The sequence below is a fragment of the Lissotriton helveticus genome (assembly GCF_964261635.1).
Source record: "Lissotriton helveticus chromosome 1_1 unlocalized genomic scaffold, aLisHel1.1 SUPER_1_unloc_16, whole genome shotgun sequence".
Lineage (NCBI taxonomy): Eukaryota > Metazoa > Chordata > Amphibia > Caudata > Salamandridae > Lissotriton > Lissotriton helveticus.
This window is the reverse complement of record NW_027611655.1, coordinates 3,863,800-3,879,861: the sequence shown is the minus strand read 5'-3', so window position 1 is coordinate 3,879,861 and position 16,062 is coordinate 3,863,800. Positions and strand designations below refer to the sequence as shown.

The 16,062-nt window shown below is 44.2% G+C and overlaps 1 protein-coding gene across 2 annotated transcripts in view; it reads left to right on the top strand.

Moving 5' to 3' along the window:
- Positions 1 to 14,267, top strand: part of LOC144805625 (uncharacterized) — a 29,096-nt gene extending 14,829 nt beyond the window's left edge. For both annotated transcript variants that reach the window (XM_078672150.1, XM_078672149.1), the window contains exons 2-3: positions 6,871 to 6,953; positions 10,155 to 14,267. In XM_078672150.1, coding sequence (XP_078528276.1) covers positions 11,341 to 12,336 — 996 coding nt within the window. In that variant the 5' untranslated portion in view covers positions 6,871 to 6,953; positions 10,155 to 11,340 and the 3' untranslated portion in view covers positions 12,337 to 14,267. The remainder of the gene's footprint in view (positions 1 to 6,870; positions 6,954 to 10,154) is intronic.
- The last annotated feature ends 1,795 nt before the right edge of the window (positions 14,268 to 16,062 follow it).

Genomic DNA, 16,062 nt, shown 5'->3' with positions numbered 1-16,062 from the left:
GGCTACTAGAATTATGAGGCAGTGAGGACCAAATTATGCGACAGGCTTGACTAAATTGTGTGGGAAGAAAATGTAAGTGATGTTATGCCACGTATTTTGGGATAGCATTGCTTCATTATGTTGAAATTCTTTACACACAGTAACACTGAGGAAAGCTTTCACCCCATCAGTACCAGTTTATAACCAAAATACAGCAATTAACATCGTAAAGATTTCAAGTCAACCTTTGAGAAGGGCTTTCCACTCTGCAGGAATACGTGCTGCCACATTAGAAGCTCACCTGGCCCTGGCCAGGAGAAGCAGGGGTCCCTTAAAAACCCGGCGGTTTTGTGCAGAGTTAAGCAGTTTACCCATGTAGCTTTCCTCTCGACCCCTCCCTTCCATCCCTCTCTCCTCTCCTAACCCTGGATCCTCTCTCACTATGCAGGCCATTTTCTTTCACCCCTTTTTACAACTTCTGAACTCTCCCCATTCAACCTCTCACTTCACCTTTAATCACCTCTTGCCATTCTGTCTTTTCACTGTCCTCATCTCTAACAGTCTCTCGCATTTATTTCATGGCCTCTCTGTTCCTGTCACCTCCCGTGCCCCTCAGCACTTCTCATTCACCTCGTCTCTCCATTAAAATATTTGTTTATTTGTATCTTAGACCTCTCCAGTCCCCCCATTCAACTTTCACATCTCCCCTTTGTTGTAACAGAAGCCCTCACCTTTGGCTCACACTCAATTCTTGCGTGTCCACACTTCTATTTGGCAATTCACATTTCTCCTCATCCCTGACCTCTTCAATCGAATTCTCTCACTCCCTTGCTGTCCTCTCTCATCTCTCCTCACCAAGCATACGGGTCGGACCCGTATGCTCCTCTCGGCCTGTGCCACTCTGCTTATTGTTCCATATTCAAGAAGGCATGAGTTGTCTGTCTCTCTGTTTTGGTGCAGGCTGCGCAGTTATGGAACTTGCACCCTCCTTTGCTTTGCTCCACCAAGAATCTATTGTCCTTTAGCAAGATCTAAAAACCTTTCTCTATGCTCTGTGGGTGACCCCATTTGGCTGGTTCTCCTTCTGTGTGTTTCTCATTTGCCTACAGGCAGCAGATGGTTATTAGCTCCAGGACATCTTTTGGTAACAGTAGCGCACTACAAATGTAAATAATAATAATAGCCAGAAGCAGGGAAGTCACTAGACCAGAAATTTGGAGGGGACTAACACTCCCAGCCAGGGCTGGTCCTAACACTGGTCTCACACGGTGCAACAGTCTTTTTTGGTGCCCCACCCCAGTTTCCTCCTTCTCCATGAATTGCTTCACTGCCACTAAAGAACAATGCACCTCATCTCTCTATAGCACCTTTCTGACAAACATTTCATTTTTTTATAGCTCTACTCATAGTTTACTCGCACTCAGTTCTGTGATCTGCATGGTACACGTTCTTTGTAGCAGGCACATTAACCCTCTGCACACTGTGTGGGTGAAAGGGGAGTGAAGTGTCACATGAGTGCAGGATGAGTAGTGTGCCTGTGTGACTGCAGAGTGAGGTATAGGGTGAACAGCGCAAGTGCATTGTGAGTGCAGAGTAATCACTGTGAGTGCAGGGTGACCAGGTGAATAGTGTGAGTGCATGGTGATCAGTGTTAGTGCATTGTGATCGCTTTGAGTGCAGGGTGAGAGTGATAATGTGTGAGTGCATGGTGATCAGTGTGAGTGCATGGTGATCAGTGTGAGTGCATGGTGATCAGTGTGAGTGCATGGTGATTACTGTGAGTGCAGGGTGAGCGGGTGAATGGTGTGAGTGCATGGTGATCGCTGTGAGTGCATGGCGATTGGTGTGAGTGCATGGCGATTGGTGTGAGTGCATGGCGATTGGTGTGAGTGCATGGCGATTGGTGTGAGTGCATGGTGATCGCTGTGAGTGCATGGTGATCGCTGTGAGTGCATGGTGATCGCTGTGAGTGCATGGTGATCGCTGTGAGTGCATGATGATTGGTGTGAGTGCAGGGTGAGTGGTGTGAGTACATGGTGATCAGTGTGAGTGCATTGTGACTACTGTGAGTGCAGGGTGAGTGGTGTGAGTGCATGGTGATCAGTGTGAGTGCATTGTAATCGCTGTGAGTGCAGGGTGAGCAGGTGAATGGTGTGAGTGCATGGTGATCAGTGTGAGTGCATGGTGATCAGTGTGAGTGCATGGTGATCAGTGTGAGTGCATGGTGATCAGTGTGAGTGCATGGTGATCAGTGTGAGTGCAGGGTGATTACTGTGAGTGCAGGGTGATTGGTGTGAGTGCATGGTGATCAGTGTGAGTGCAGGGTGAGCGTGAAAGTGAAGGGAGAGAATGAGGAGCGAGTTGTCTGAATGCAGGGTGCATTTCCAGGCACTTGAAATAGCTCAGCATGTTATTGACGGCGGCGTAGGGTCTAAGATCTAAGTTAAACTATTGCGGCATTAATCGGGGATCGAGGGTGGAGGAAATAAATAATGTGCTGATCCTACAACAAACTTACAGTCCTATGGTTAGGGTTACCAGCAGATTATTTTGATGGCCCAGTCGGAACAAAAATAAGCAGTCACCTAAAGCTGTATTTATAGCACTTATCTGTGCATACTTCGAACAGCAAATATAAATAGAAAGCACTTTTAAGTGTGTTCTAGGGCTGCCTCAATGATCCATGACTGACAAAGAGAAAAAAGACAGAAAAGTCACATAACGAATACATACATACTTTTGTATTTAAAAGTCTATTTAGTGTCGAGGAGGTCTTTGCAGGCTCTTTAAACAAAACAGGCAGGCATTTTTCTTTTGGCAGCCCTACTTTATATTCCTTTTCATTAAATGCATTCTCACACAACAGTTGTAATTGTAAAATACAAATGTAAGGAACAGGCAGACCTTGACCGTGAGACTGATAATAGATTATCTTTCTTTTAGAGAGTTCCTTAAAACATTGTTAATTTGAACAGCTGTGATGAGGCCGCCGAATTTTAATTAGCTTTACGCCTGGACATCTTTTCACTGGGGGTAACATCGCGCTTTGTAAATAGATTTCATTACTTGATATAAACCTAAGTATCTCTGTATTGGACCAAACAAATCACATGAATTGTTAAATTGCCCACTGAAAAGGCCCTTGCACGACCTTCAGCCTAAACTACAGAGATCTCAAATGTGCCCGTTACGAACAGCCACCCAAAGAGTGAATGCACCCAGACACAAGGAGGTGAGTGGCAACTCAGTGCGGAATTAAGACAGATGTTGCTCGAAAAGTAACTACGGAAACGAATACTCGTGGAAAATATGCACAAGTGGCATGAAATTAAACAAGTAGAATGTCCACAGTGATGCCAGTGCCAATCTGGAATTCCTTAAGGGTTCTTGAGCACATTGTGCCGACAGAAATCTTCCTTTCAGTGATAAAGTTTGACACGAATGTGAGTCCGCTATGGACATGTGTAATGCCACTTTAAATTTCTATTGGTGCTGAGCAGGAGCAAAGCCCACCACACTTGAGAGCTGCAAGAAATGTGCGTATGGTGCATATCAGATGTTTGCAAACATAGAAAGGTGTTAGGATCATTAATAATAGTACTTGGCGCTGTGGGATCGGTTTGCCAAACATCCGGAGATATTACTGGGCGTCTCAGTTGGCTCCTATCAACCACGTAATTTATGGATCCCCGGCTGACCCGGGCTATGTGATGGACCGTGGTCAGGTGCCGGGGGGAGAGTACACCTGTGTCTTGTACGCGAAGCGTGGCCGGTTTTCATTGAAGGGGCCCACTTTGTGCTCCACGAGAGTGTGGCATGAGGCCAATAGTGCTCTTAGATGGGCTGGGCGTTTGACATTGTCTACGCCATTGTGGAGTTCTGAGAGGTTAGGGATGCTTTGGAAATCGAAAGGCTTCGATCGCTGGGGCTTGATTGGAATATCGCAGATTCGTGACCTGTGGGGCAAAGATAGGGTTCTGACATTCGAGGAGTTGCAGGCCAAGTATCGATTGAATGACGCCGAGCGGTTCCATTACCTCCAGATCCGCCACGCCTTGAATGCAGCTATTTCTGGCGACGAGGTGCTACCGGTGGCATCCCCTCTGGAGGATCGCATTCTTGATGGCCTTCTGCCCACCAAGGCGATCTCTCTTACATATTGCAAATTGATCAATCACTCAGAGGACCCCTTCGTGCGCCTACGCGACCAATGGGTCGCTGACGGCCTTGTTCTGGACGATGAGGACTGGAGGGAGGCGATAGCATCCCCCAAGGAAGTGGCAGTCCCCATGAGGCTCCGTTTGGTTCAACGTAGAATTTTGCATCGATCTTACATCACGGGCCTGGGACTGAGTATGGGATTGGCTGGGTCAGCTGATTGCCTGCGGGGGTGTGGGTTGCCGGGGTCGTTCATGCATATTTTGTGGGAGTGTGAGAGGGTCCGTGCTTTCTGGAAGTGAATACATTCCAAAATGAGTGAAGTGTGGGAGCTGAGGGTAGACTCGGAGGCGAGGAGATGTCTGTTGAATGTGTGGGAGCCCACGGACCTGCCGAGCCATGGTAACTTGTGCAGTCGCCAAACGTAACATCGCACAGCTCTGGGGTGCAACACGGGCGCCCAGGGTTGGAAAATGGATGGAAGATGTTGACTGGTGTATGTTTCGTGAGAAGTCTGTGTATGTCTCCGGAGGGCGGCCCCACAAATGGGTCAGGATATGGGGAGCTTGGAATGCTTACCGAGGCAACATTTGTGAACCTCCGGAATTAGACCCAGTCAGTGTGGACTCGGAGGACTCTTAGGCCTGTTTCATTCTCCTTAAATCATATTGTAATGTATAGAAGTCTGTGTCGATATATTGCAACTGTGGTTACCCTATGCACTCCGGTCGTTGTTTAAGTGTGTATTTGTTTTCATTTAAATAAAAAGATTAAAAAAATAAAATTAAAAAATAGTACTTGGCGCTTATGTGATGTATACAATCAGATTGCAGTAAGATAGCCTGGTAGGTGAAGGCACCTGGCCTAGGGTCAAGACTGTGGCAGGATAGCTCCATTGATTTAGGCGATTGATGCTTAGAGCACGTGTCTATATTAGCAAGGGGTAAATCATGACAAAAATAAATTGTTTGCTATAAGGCACGGTGAATAATTTGTAGTGCTTCTTTCAATCCCCCTTGTTTACAAGTATCACTGCAATCTTAAATTTCAATCAAGTGGGGCCGCCAGGATTGAAGCTGGCGACCAGGAAGGGCACTGCAGGGCGTCTCTTTGTATCCAAATACCACGGTATTTCACAGCAGGAAGAGGTTGTGGTGCAGCGGAGAGAGCTGCCGACTCGGGAGCTGGGGATTTTCGGCGTTGGCGCAACATCCTGTGATTGTGGGCAAACCACTTAATGTACCGGTGCCCTTAGACAGCGACTGGCCACCCTCGCGGGTAATACGCCTCGCTGTATAAATCTACAAACTTTAAATAGCCTTTGGAGGGCTACAAGGCCAACATGACACAAAAATGGTATCCAGATATTAACAAGTACTACAATGTAAAGAAAAAAGACAGTGGTAACACTTTCTAGGATTTAAATCGGCGACATATCAAGAATGCATGATGCGACAAAATATTTATAAAAGGCACAATATGTGATCCGGGTATATGATTTATTTTTGCTCGAGCACCTTCTTTGAAAATAATAAATATGTAACTTGAAATAGGGTTCTTTTTATCATGGATTTTCTCATGCGCAGCATTTAGTTAATGTCAGTTTTTCCTGTAGGCATCAACACGGATCGGGCGTAGATCGGCACAGGATTTTTTTTTATCTGTTTAACCACTTGCGTGCGTCGGATGGCCGCCGGCCGTCCAACGTCACGGTGGGCGTGTGCGGAGGACGGCCAGGGGCTCTCCGAACCACGCCCACGCCATAAATCCCCCGCACCGCGGCAACATTTTCACCACGGTCAAGGGGTTAAATATTTGTTGACACGTTCTTAGTCTTACTGTGTGTTTTGCTTACAAACTGAATCCCCAAAATCATGCACATCTTGCAAATATTCTTTTGACAGAATTTACTGTACCATAATCTTTCATATGTTGCCATGCGTCAGAGACTGGGGAAGAGTGAGGGGCTGGGAGATAAAGTCTGATGTACAGAGTGTCAGAGACAGAGGAACTGGGAGATCACGTCTGAGGCTCAGTGTGTCAGAGACAGCTGTAACCAGTTTGCAAAGTCATGTTAAATATGCAAATGGTCTTTAAAGACATGTGAAAAACTTGGGTGTGCCGGAGATGACTCCAGACACCGCCCAGCCGAGCCCCCAGCAACTCGAGTTGCTCTACAGCAGCTGGGCTGAGACACACGACGAGGGAGGAGGGGGGCTAAAGCCCTTGGGCCTGGGCAGAAGTATGACTGTGAAGGCGCGACCCCCTTTGTGTCGCTCCACGCCCCCCCCCTGGGGGTCGCGCACCACAGTTTGAAGACCCCTGCACTAGGGTCATGTTCGCGTAATACAAAACTATAAACATAAATAAATATACATTTTTATATGAATTCCTCAGAGTTCTGAGCTGTTTTAGGTATGGTGACGGTGCTAGCCTCCATCGTCTCTCTGCAAATCGGAGTCTGCTTCTTTCTTCATTTTGGTGACCGTTCTACCACGGTTGTGTTAATTTGTTTTTGGTCCTTTTTTGTTGTTGGGGAGGTGGGGGCTACCGTCTCCATTTTGTCATTCATAGTTCTGTTGTAGTGTTCCATGAGTTTTTGAACATCGGAAATGCTTCCCTGGGTTTGAAGTTTTCTTTGGCATAGATCATACAGATCATCTCTATTCTTATTTCTAGTATCCCTGGCCCACCGTCTAGGTCTAACCTCTTATCTCGTTGCCTTTGCTTCAGGAGCTGAGATGTGGAATGAGATGCTGGGATGATCTGACCAATCGCATGCCGTTATGCATAGTGCTTCTGCTGTGGAGATAAAGGTTAGTGATGTTCCTTTGCCATGTGTTCGACCTGTGCATGTTTGTTTGTTTTTTTACAGAGTTTTATATGTCGCGAACTTTACCCAGATCGGGTATCAGAGCGCTTTACATAGCACCAGTTGCATTACATGAGGACCCATTTTTTTTATTTTTCATTTTTATTAGGGACCGGGAGATTAAGTGATTTGCCTAGAATCACAGTATGTTCAGCTGCATGGCCAAGACTCGAACCCAGTTCCCCAGATTCAAGGTCGACCGCCCTAGCAGTAGGCCAACTCCTCTCCCCTGATTGCACCAGATTATGGTCTTTGAAAAAAGATTTAGTGCAGTCACATGTGAGTCCTCAATTTAGGTTGAAGTCACCTAGAAAGATTGTTTTCGGGTGACTTAAGGTCTGTACTGTGATTGTTAATTGCTCATGAGGGCCTGGTTGTCTCCAGGAGGGTGGTAGATAATGTGTAATTTGGTCAGGGAATAAATCCCCCTAACCCCGGAGGACTTCAACTCACAGGAGGATATCTTCTCCATTTGGAATCGTTTGATTTGTAAGGCTGATCTGTGAATGCATGCAACCCGCACGCCCCCAACTTGGTTTTACTGTGTGGTCCAGTCTAATGATGTTGTAGTTAGGTGGAACTAAGTTATCTAATAGTGGTGTGGAAGCGTTATTTAATCGGGTCACTGGTAGGATTGTTGTGTCTAGCAGGGATGTGGAATTCCTATAGGCCGACGCCCAGGGCATATTGTTTGAGGCCAAGGGCAACACGTTTTCATTTGTGTTTTGTCCTTGGGACAAGTAGGCCCAACTCCCTGCAGCACAAACCCGTTGGCTGCCAGTTTGCAGTACCACATTATAGATCAGGGAAGGGTACGGTCTGCAGTTAAGGTAATATTTTTGTCCATATATTAATGCTGTTCAAGCTTGTATTTATGGTTTATTAATTGAAAGCATTTATTATTAGGTTGAGAGTAAATGTTGTAAGCTCCGACTGCACTACTGACCGTGGTTCCACTACAGAAACATCTACACACGTTTTCAAAGTTTGGCAATATGAGGCTATGTATAATGTTCCCAGAATGCTCTTATTTGATGCAAATATTTGCAGAAAATCGAAAGCAAGATTGATGATTCTGTTTTCAAAATAAAATGTTCATAAATGAATGAAAGCAAAAAAAAATTGCTTTAAAAAAATCGCTAAACCACTATAACATTTCACATACCATTTCTTTGCAGCTGCAGCATCATTCCGTAACGTGTTGATGCACACTAGTATTTCCCAATACTATTCATTATGGAAAATCAGTGTAACCAGTTTCCGTAAGATTATGGGAAACAAAAATAAACGAGCATCGGCAAAGCCAGTAGGTCTGAAATTGGTGGTCAGCTTTTTAGTTTTATCAATGTGCGAATTGTTTTGGCATGGTTTTTGTAAAACCTTATTGGTGAGAGAATTGCCAGGCCCTTACCATTAAACAAACATTGGCAAAAGCAACATGTGTTTTTGGTCTCAAATAGCATATTCTGCACAGTAGTTACTGGCATTGAGCAAAACTACTGTGTGTCCATATGCTCCTTGTGAAAGCAGAATGCTGTCACTCACAGTAAAGCCAGCCGATACAGAGAGAGAGAGACAACATTTTAATAAACGCAATACGTCATGGTCAACGCCAGACTAAATTAGAGAACCAATTAATAAAGAAAGTCTAAAAAGTGCACCCAGGGTATATGTCCTTGCATTAAGTGCAGCTATACCGCTTTCGTGAATTCTCAAGAATTTACAGATGTAGGACAAAAAATAGTACTCCTAAAAAATATTTATGAATTGCATTTTGGCATGAGCAAATATGCATGTGCATCTTTGCTCATGTGAACATCTGAGTGTTTGCAAGTTAACTTTCCCTCCAACCACTCTTTTTCCCAACTCTGGAAGAAGGTTTACGGCTGTCATAGTAAGGAGTAAATTTCCAACATTTCTCAGTATGAGTAAATTTCCAACATTTCTCAGTATGGGAAAAGATCAGAGAAGAGTTGTTGAAAACCCTTAAAGTATGTAAGTTAGTAGGTTTGCACGGGCTCAAAATGTCATTCTAACCCTAGAACTATGGCTTACTACTACCTTCAGCCCCAGTATGTAGATCTGCGGAAACGTGGCAACATAAGCGGACCGCAAATATTCAAACACTACTATGGTATGAGCCCCTGGCATAATCAGAGAGGCTATATCAGAGCTCCTATATAAGGAGTTTGCGGCCATAATTTGTCGCCACACTACATGGCACTAAAGGGACAAGTAGATTTCTGGAGCATCCTGCCCCTTGGAAATGTAGATATTTTATTAAATTCCACACCCCTGGTCTAGATTATGTGACAGGATGGGGTCGGCTATGTCTTTGGCATATTTAGCTGCTGATTGCTGTTGTTTGGTAAGCTTTTCAGTGTCTTTTTAGGCTCTCTTTTTCTGTCTTGATTACCTGGGTTGAATGTGATCTGTCTTACTTTTGAGAGGTTTATAGTAGAAGCTATGATGATTCATTGCTCCAAAGACGTATTTATAGCTATTGTGTATATTTTATAAGTTGTTTCTGTGTGGTGAGGGTATGGTATGTAAGATTGGCAAAGGTCATCAATGTCCACCTTTAACATTTGGTTTGTTGTCCTGTTAAGGCGTATAGTTTTTTGGCAAAGGCATAGAGATCCATCTAGGTGTGCTTGTTACTACGTGTTTGTAGGGGGTTGGAGTTCTATGCGGTCTCCTAGTTTCCTGAGCCGTAGTAAGTCAACTGCCAGCTTAAGGTTGGCAATGATATTCCAAAATTCTTGTCTTATCTTTTCTATTGTTTGTGGTGCTGGGAAGGGGAGACTCTTTTGAGGGTGTGAGTGCTTGTTCTTTGAGATATTGCTTGTCTGGTTTGGTGAGTTGTGCGAAGAGGTATACCGCACAGTGAGTGGGAGGAAGTTTTGATCAGACACTTGAATAGCTAACTGATTATTACTGATGTGCACAAAACTGTTAATCAGAATTTCCATCTTTAGACCTCCTCAATCTAGTGTTCCAGTGTTCCCAAGCTTTCTATCTCGAGAATGCCTAGAAGCCCTCTCATCCCTCGCCCAAAATGAACTCAGACTCTGGATTAGCTAATAAATGTTATTCCTTTGTTCCAGTTTGCATTATTTAACAATCTCTGGTTTTAAATCCACAGGTTATTGAAGACTGGGCGTAGAAGACAAAATGGTGATCAGTATAATTGAAAACTATTAAAGGACTGATGGTAAAGAAATAAAGTTGCTTCAGAGCTCCAACAAGAGGAAAGTATCTATGAAAAAGATGTGGTGAGGAACTTGGATTAGAGTAAAATAAAGAATGTGAAAGCAGTTTCTATAAATAGATTTCCTGCTGCTCTAATGGTATATGAAGAATACCCTGGAGATGTTAACCCAGGGCAGGAAGACCATCTGTCTCAAACAGAGAGGACAAGCATCAGTCTAAAGCTCTATCCGATCCAAGAGAAGATCATACAGACAGAACTAGGGGGACTTGAAGAGTTTTTAACAGACCTCAGCAAAATGGAACACTTGAGCACCATATCCAGTGAATAGTCTTTAAATCAAAAACAAATATCTGTTCATCAATTATACAGTGTTAATGAAGCTGCTTAAAAGACCAGGTGGTCAGGTTAGGACTAAGATATCTGCTAGTTACGAACTAGCGATGTGGGACCAAAGGAAGGAGAATGAGGGAAAATAAAAGCACCTGTGTGACCAATGACCTATTGCTTGTAGTCCGGGTCCACATGTCCACTATCATCCTTGCCCATTAGATGTGACCTCAGGTACTTTTTACCGGGCAAGACCTGCAAAATCCTTAACATCCTCATTGTAGTCTTATATACAGACATAGGAGACATATGTAAGAAGGGTGACATGGAACAATGTGCTGCTACCGATACATAAAAGTATTCTGAATGTTCATGCCAATACATTATGTGAATATGTACCTAGTGTTGAAATACTGAACACCAACCAAAGACCTAATCAGTGCTTCATTAACTCATAAACAAATATGTATCAGAAAAGGGTGAGAGAATCCACATAGATGTAATAAAGATGCAATAATCCCATGAGAGGCTTCCCCATAAGTACCAGGGGCTGCTGATATTAAGGTTGTAGGGTGAATTAGGTTGCCTACAGAGGTTATAAACTGTGAACTCCACAGAGAAGTGATCTTTGGCTAAATAAGTGTCCAAGTGTTAAGTTGAACAAGTGCACCACATTTGAGTGGGTGATGCTAAACACATGCTGAATAAGATTTAGTCTTGTCTTCTGGTGTGTCTGCTAGAAAAATCTCAACTTGGAGATATTAACTTCAGAAAGAAATCTTACCTGATAATGGAATGTATACAAGATAAAACCGAACTTGGAGATATTAGCACCGAAAAGAAGTCTCATACATACTCTGAATGTGAGAAGAGCTTTAGTTGTCGATCCAGTCTCAGTCAGCATGAGAAAATTCACACTGGGGAAAAACGTCATCAGTGCTCTGAATGCCAGAAACGCTTCACTCGCAAACACCATCTGACTCGACATGTGAGAACTCACACTGGGGAAAAACCTCATAAGTGCTCTGAATGCCACAAAAGTTTCCCGTGTAAATTCAGACTTACTGAACATGAGAGAACGCACACTGGAGAGAAACCTTATCAGTGCCCTGAATGTCACAAAAGGTTCACTCAAAAAACCAATCTCAGTCGCCATGAGAGATCTCACACTGGACAGAAACCCTATCAGTGCTCTGAATGCCCAAATAGTTACCAATGTAAAACAGATCTCACTCAACATGAGAGAACACATACTGGGCAAAAATCTCATAAGTGCTCTGAATGCCAGAAAACCTTCAGTCGAAAAAAAGTTCTCACCCGGCATGAGTTAACCCATACTGGGCAGAAATCCCATCAGTGCTCTGAATGCCCAAAAAACTTTAGTCGTAAATACCTTCTCACTCAACATGAGAGAACCCACACTGGAGAAAAACCATATCACTGCTCTGAATGCCGGGAAAGCTTCAGTTATAAACTCAGTCTAACTTTACATGAGAGAACTCACACTGGGGAGAAACCATATCAGTGCTCTGAATGTCACAAAAACTTTAGGGAAAGAGCTAGTCTCACTCACCATGAACAAACTCATACTGGGCAAAAACCTTATCAGTGCTCTGAATGCCTAAAAACTTTCAGTTATAAAACCAGTCTTATTATACATCAGAGAACTCACACTGGGGAAAAACCTTATCAGTGCCTTGAATGCCAGAAAAGCTTTGGTGTGAAACGTCACCTTACTGTTCATGAGAGAACACACAATGGGGGAAGAACCTCTTCAGTTCTTTGAATTCCAGAGAAGCTTTAGTTATACAATAATTCTCACTCCCCATGTAAAAGCCAATACTAGCTAAAATAAATGTATGAGTGTTATGAAGGTATGTAAAGATTCAGTTGGAAGATCCATGTTATAAAGGAAAAGTGTTTATTAGTGTTCTGAATGCCAGAAAAGCTTTATTCATAAAATTAATTTCAATTAAAATGAAAGAACGCGTCCTGTGCCAAATCCCTGTAACTGTTCTGACTGTCAGAAACACTTGAGTTGTAGAATGGATGCCTTTCGACACGAGAGAGCCCACACTGAGTGAAAAACCTTAAAAATATACCCTTTGCCAGAAGCACTTGTCATATCCATTGCAGTGGTTGTAAACCACTTATACTAAGAGCAAAACTGTTTTACTTCCAATCTCAAAAAGCTGAGGCTGATAATTCCTCAAGTAGGTTTTTGGTTCTACCAAGCACAGTTCACAGCCCCTCTTCTAAGGTCCATGGGTTACATTTGCAACAGCTTTGAGAATAACTTGATGTTTTCCTTTTTTCTTTTAAACATATCTTTATTGCACATTTTATAGCTTACTTTTAACGCACCCCTCCAAGTGGACAGTCCATTCTTAAGATTAATTCATGTCACATCTTATACACAGATCAAACATGTATACATATATTGCTATCTTTCCCACGTAGAAGACACCTGCGGAAAAATGTACCAAATTGACCCCCATTCCCATGCCAATGCTCTTTATGCTGGTGTTCCTGGGTACCTGATGAAAAAACTACATGTGGTCCAGAATACAGCAGCCAGACTTCTTTTGGGCATTCTGGCTAGAAACAGTATCCGCCAACAGCTACGCTATCTTCACTGGCTTCCCATTGTGGAAAAGTAAATTTTGCCATGTTGTATGTGCCTACGTGTTCCCCACTCTATGCTATATGTGCATGATCGATATGCATGTATCCCCTATGATCGATTAAAGACGCAATTACAGTTGTGTCCAACTCTAGTATGCCAGTTTCCAGTTCTCGTGAAAGCAACGAGTATTAGGCCTATGTTGCCATGTTTCACAGTGTGCACGTTAATTCATCACATTATCCCCGTTCCTAGGCCTCAAAAGGGCCCGGACATCAGATTCAAGCTCCAGTCTCCTGAATCCACTCCGAGGAGCGATGCAGCCCCCACCTGCATCCCTGACCCTTCACTTATTTCCTGCCTCGCGGTGCCCGGCCCGGCCTGGCTCTGCCTGCCTGTCTGCCAAGAGTATGTTATGCTTCTAGTTATCAGTCCAGCCCTCCTTCTCTGCATTCCTAAGCTACTGAGCTGCATCAACAGTTCCAGCTATGGTCTAGTCTTTCTGTCTCCATGTAAGAGAAATACTGTATTAATATTCATAGAATATTCCTAGCACACGCAATACATGTAGAATAATGCATGCTCCAGTCTTAGTGTCAAGTAGCCTTTGCCCTGATAACTTTTGGATTCTATCAACATGTACTCCAAACACCAGATACCAGATATGCCATAGGTACATGTCGTCCTGACACCGCAGACTTTAGTCTCCTCTTCTAGCGCAGAAGTCATAGCCCCCAGTTCTCCCTGGTAACACGTCATTGCCCGTTTGCACGCACCACTAGGTTAAAGGTCCCAGCTGCTCTCAGGTAGCCCCCTCCATGTTTCCGCCCCATTTATGACACTTCTGTGACGTTTCATACCACATGTCTTGATACACGCCCTGTACACGCCTTTCTTTCTCCACGCATGCACTCTTATCATATGTTTGTCATAAGTTACGCCTACTGTATGTAATGTATTGGAAATGTATTACTATATATATGATGCACTGTCGATGAAGCATTGCAGCTGCCTTCCGTCCTTCCTGTTTTATTTCAGGCTGTCCCGTTCCAGTCCCTTCCCTTTTGCCTGAATAAATCCTTCTGACTCTGACACATCGGATCCTGCCTCTTATTTATTGAGCTATCTGTTATTGTTAATATAGTCAAAAATAGTCCCGGTATTATTTATTTATATACCACATAATGGCGCCCGAATAGGGACGAGCCCCTTCCTCACGCGCTGGCGATGCCACGCAGGTCCCCTGACCCTCTACAGCCGTGACGGAACTCTACTGCGCACCGGCAGATATTTCTGCTTCAAGTCTCCCTCAGGCCCACGGAGGAAACGGCGTCTGCGGTCCGACATCCAGACGAAGCGGTGTGGAATGCGGTTCGTCCCGACCAGAGCCCAAGCCGAGAGAGCAAGGTCCGAAGTATCCGGAGGCCCACCTGTAACCGAAGTTTCCGAAGTTCGTAGTCCGACGTCGTAGCAGTCCAGTCCAGTCCGAGGCCTTCCAGTTTCTGCTTTCCCGGTGAGTACCGTCGCAGGGGAAGTATCTAGACAGGAGCATTAGTTTGTTCCTGGTCCGATGGGTTTGGGTACGCAGATCCAGTACGAAGTATTCACCTAGGTGGATACGGGTCCTGACGTGTCTCTTTATGGGACCGGTATGTTCTGTACTGTTTTAGCAGTGCATCCAGTAATTCTAGTAAGTTTCGTTCTCGAGAAATTCATGTGTTCTGTTTTCAGTGTATCAGGTAATATTCTGTTCGAATTGTTATTCATGTATTTTTATGTCGTGGTATGAGTGCTTTGTTCGCTGTTTTATTACTGTGATTATTGTGTATTGTGTTCCAAGTATATTCTAGTAATGCCTTTATTCTCGAAATTACGTCAGTTAAAGACCAGAAAAGGGTTGCTCGAAGAAGCAGTCCCTGTCCCTCCTAGGGACAGTCCAGGACATTTTATGTATCACAAGCATGGCTTAGATGCCATTATATATCTAGACTTATGGGCGGATTATACCAAGGAACTAGAACAGCAATATAGATGGCCCATATCAGGTACATGGGATGCCGAGTGCATCATGCGAGTAGAAGAAGCATTATGGAAAAAGAAAGCCAGACAGTCCCAGAAAGATGCCATCGAGTTATGGCGCAAAGAATCTAATAAAAGAACCGAAAAAGAATTCAGAAAAACCGAATTAAGTAGGGAATCCGCAGGAAAAACCCAGGATAGGGAATTAATCGAAGAAGGTGAACGAGTTAAAACAGAACAGTCAGACAGACAGAGAAATGCCCTTATTAAAGGCATGTATCCTCTTCTTGCCGAGGGCTTGCCAAAAGCAACCCCGGAAGCACCCTGTAATTTTCCGCCGCCATTGGTCCCGATTAAGCTACGTCACAAACCGACCGCAGCTGATATTTTTCTCTCGTCCTATTTGGACGATACAGTCCCAGAATATACAAATCCTATTCCGCCTGTTCCCGTTAATAATGTAATTCCTGTTCCTCCAGCCGCTGGTTCCGTGGGTTCAGTTCATGTTACAGCACCCATTATAGCACCCCCGGCCCAGCCCACAGTACATGTACCCGCTTTGCCAGTCACTCTACCAGCACGTACAGTACACACCGACGATTCTAGTTTAGGAGCCGCGGGGGGAGGTTCTCTTCGTACCCCGCCTCAAACCAGACGGCTGACGCTACATGAACTAGCGTTACAGCGTACGCCAAAAATGACTACATACGCAGATATCAAGCGAGCACTTACTGAATGCCGTTATGATCCAGTTCCAGGCGAAGGTCATATGGTCATATATTCATTACGTGTAAGACGGGTTGTCGACTATTTGGACACCCTGCCCGATATGGGAGAACATCTAGACAGAATATATCATTTTATCCGTAC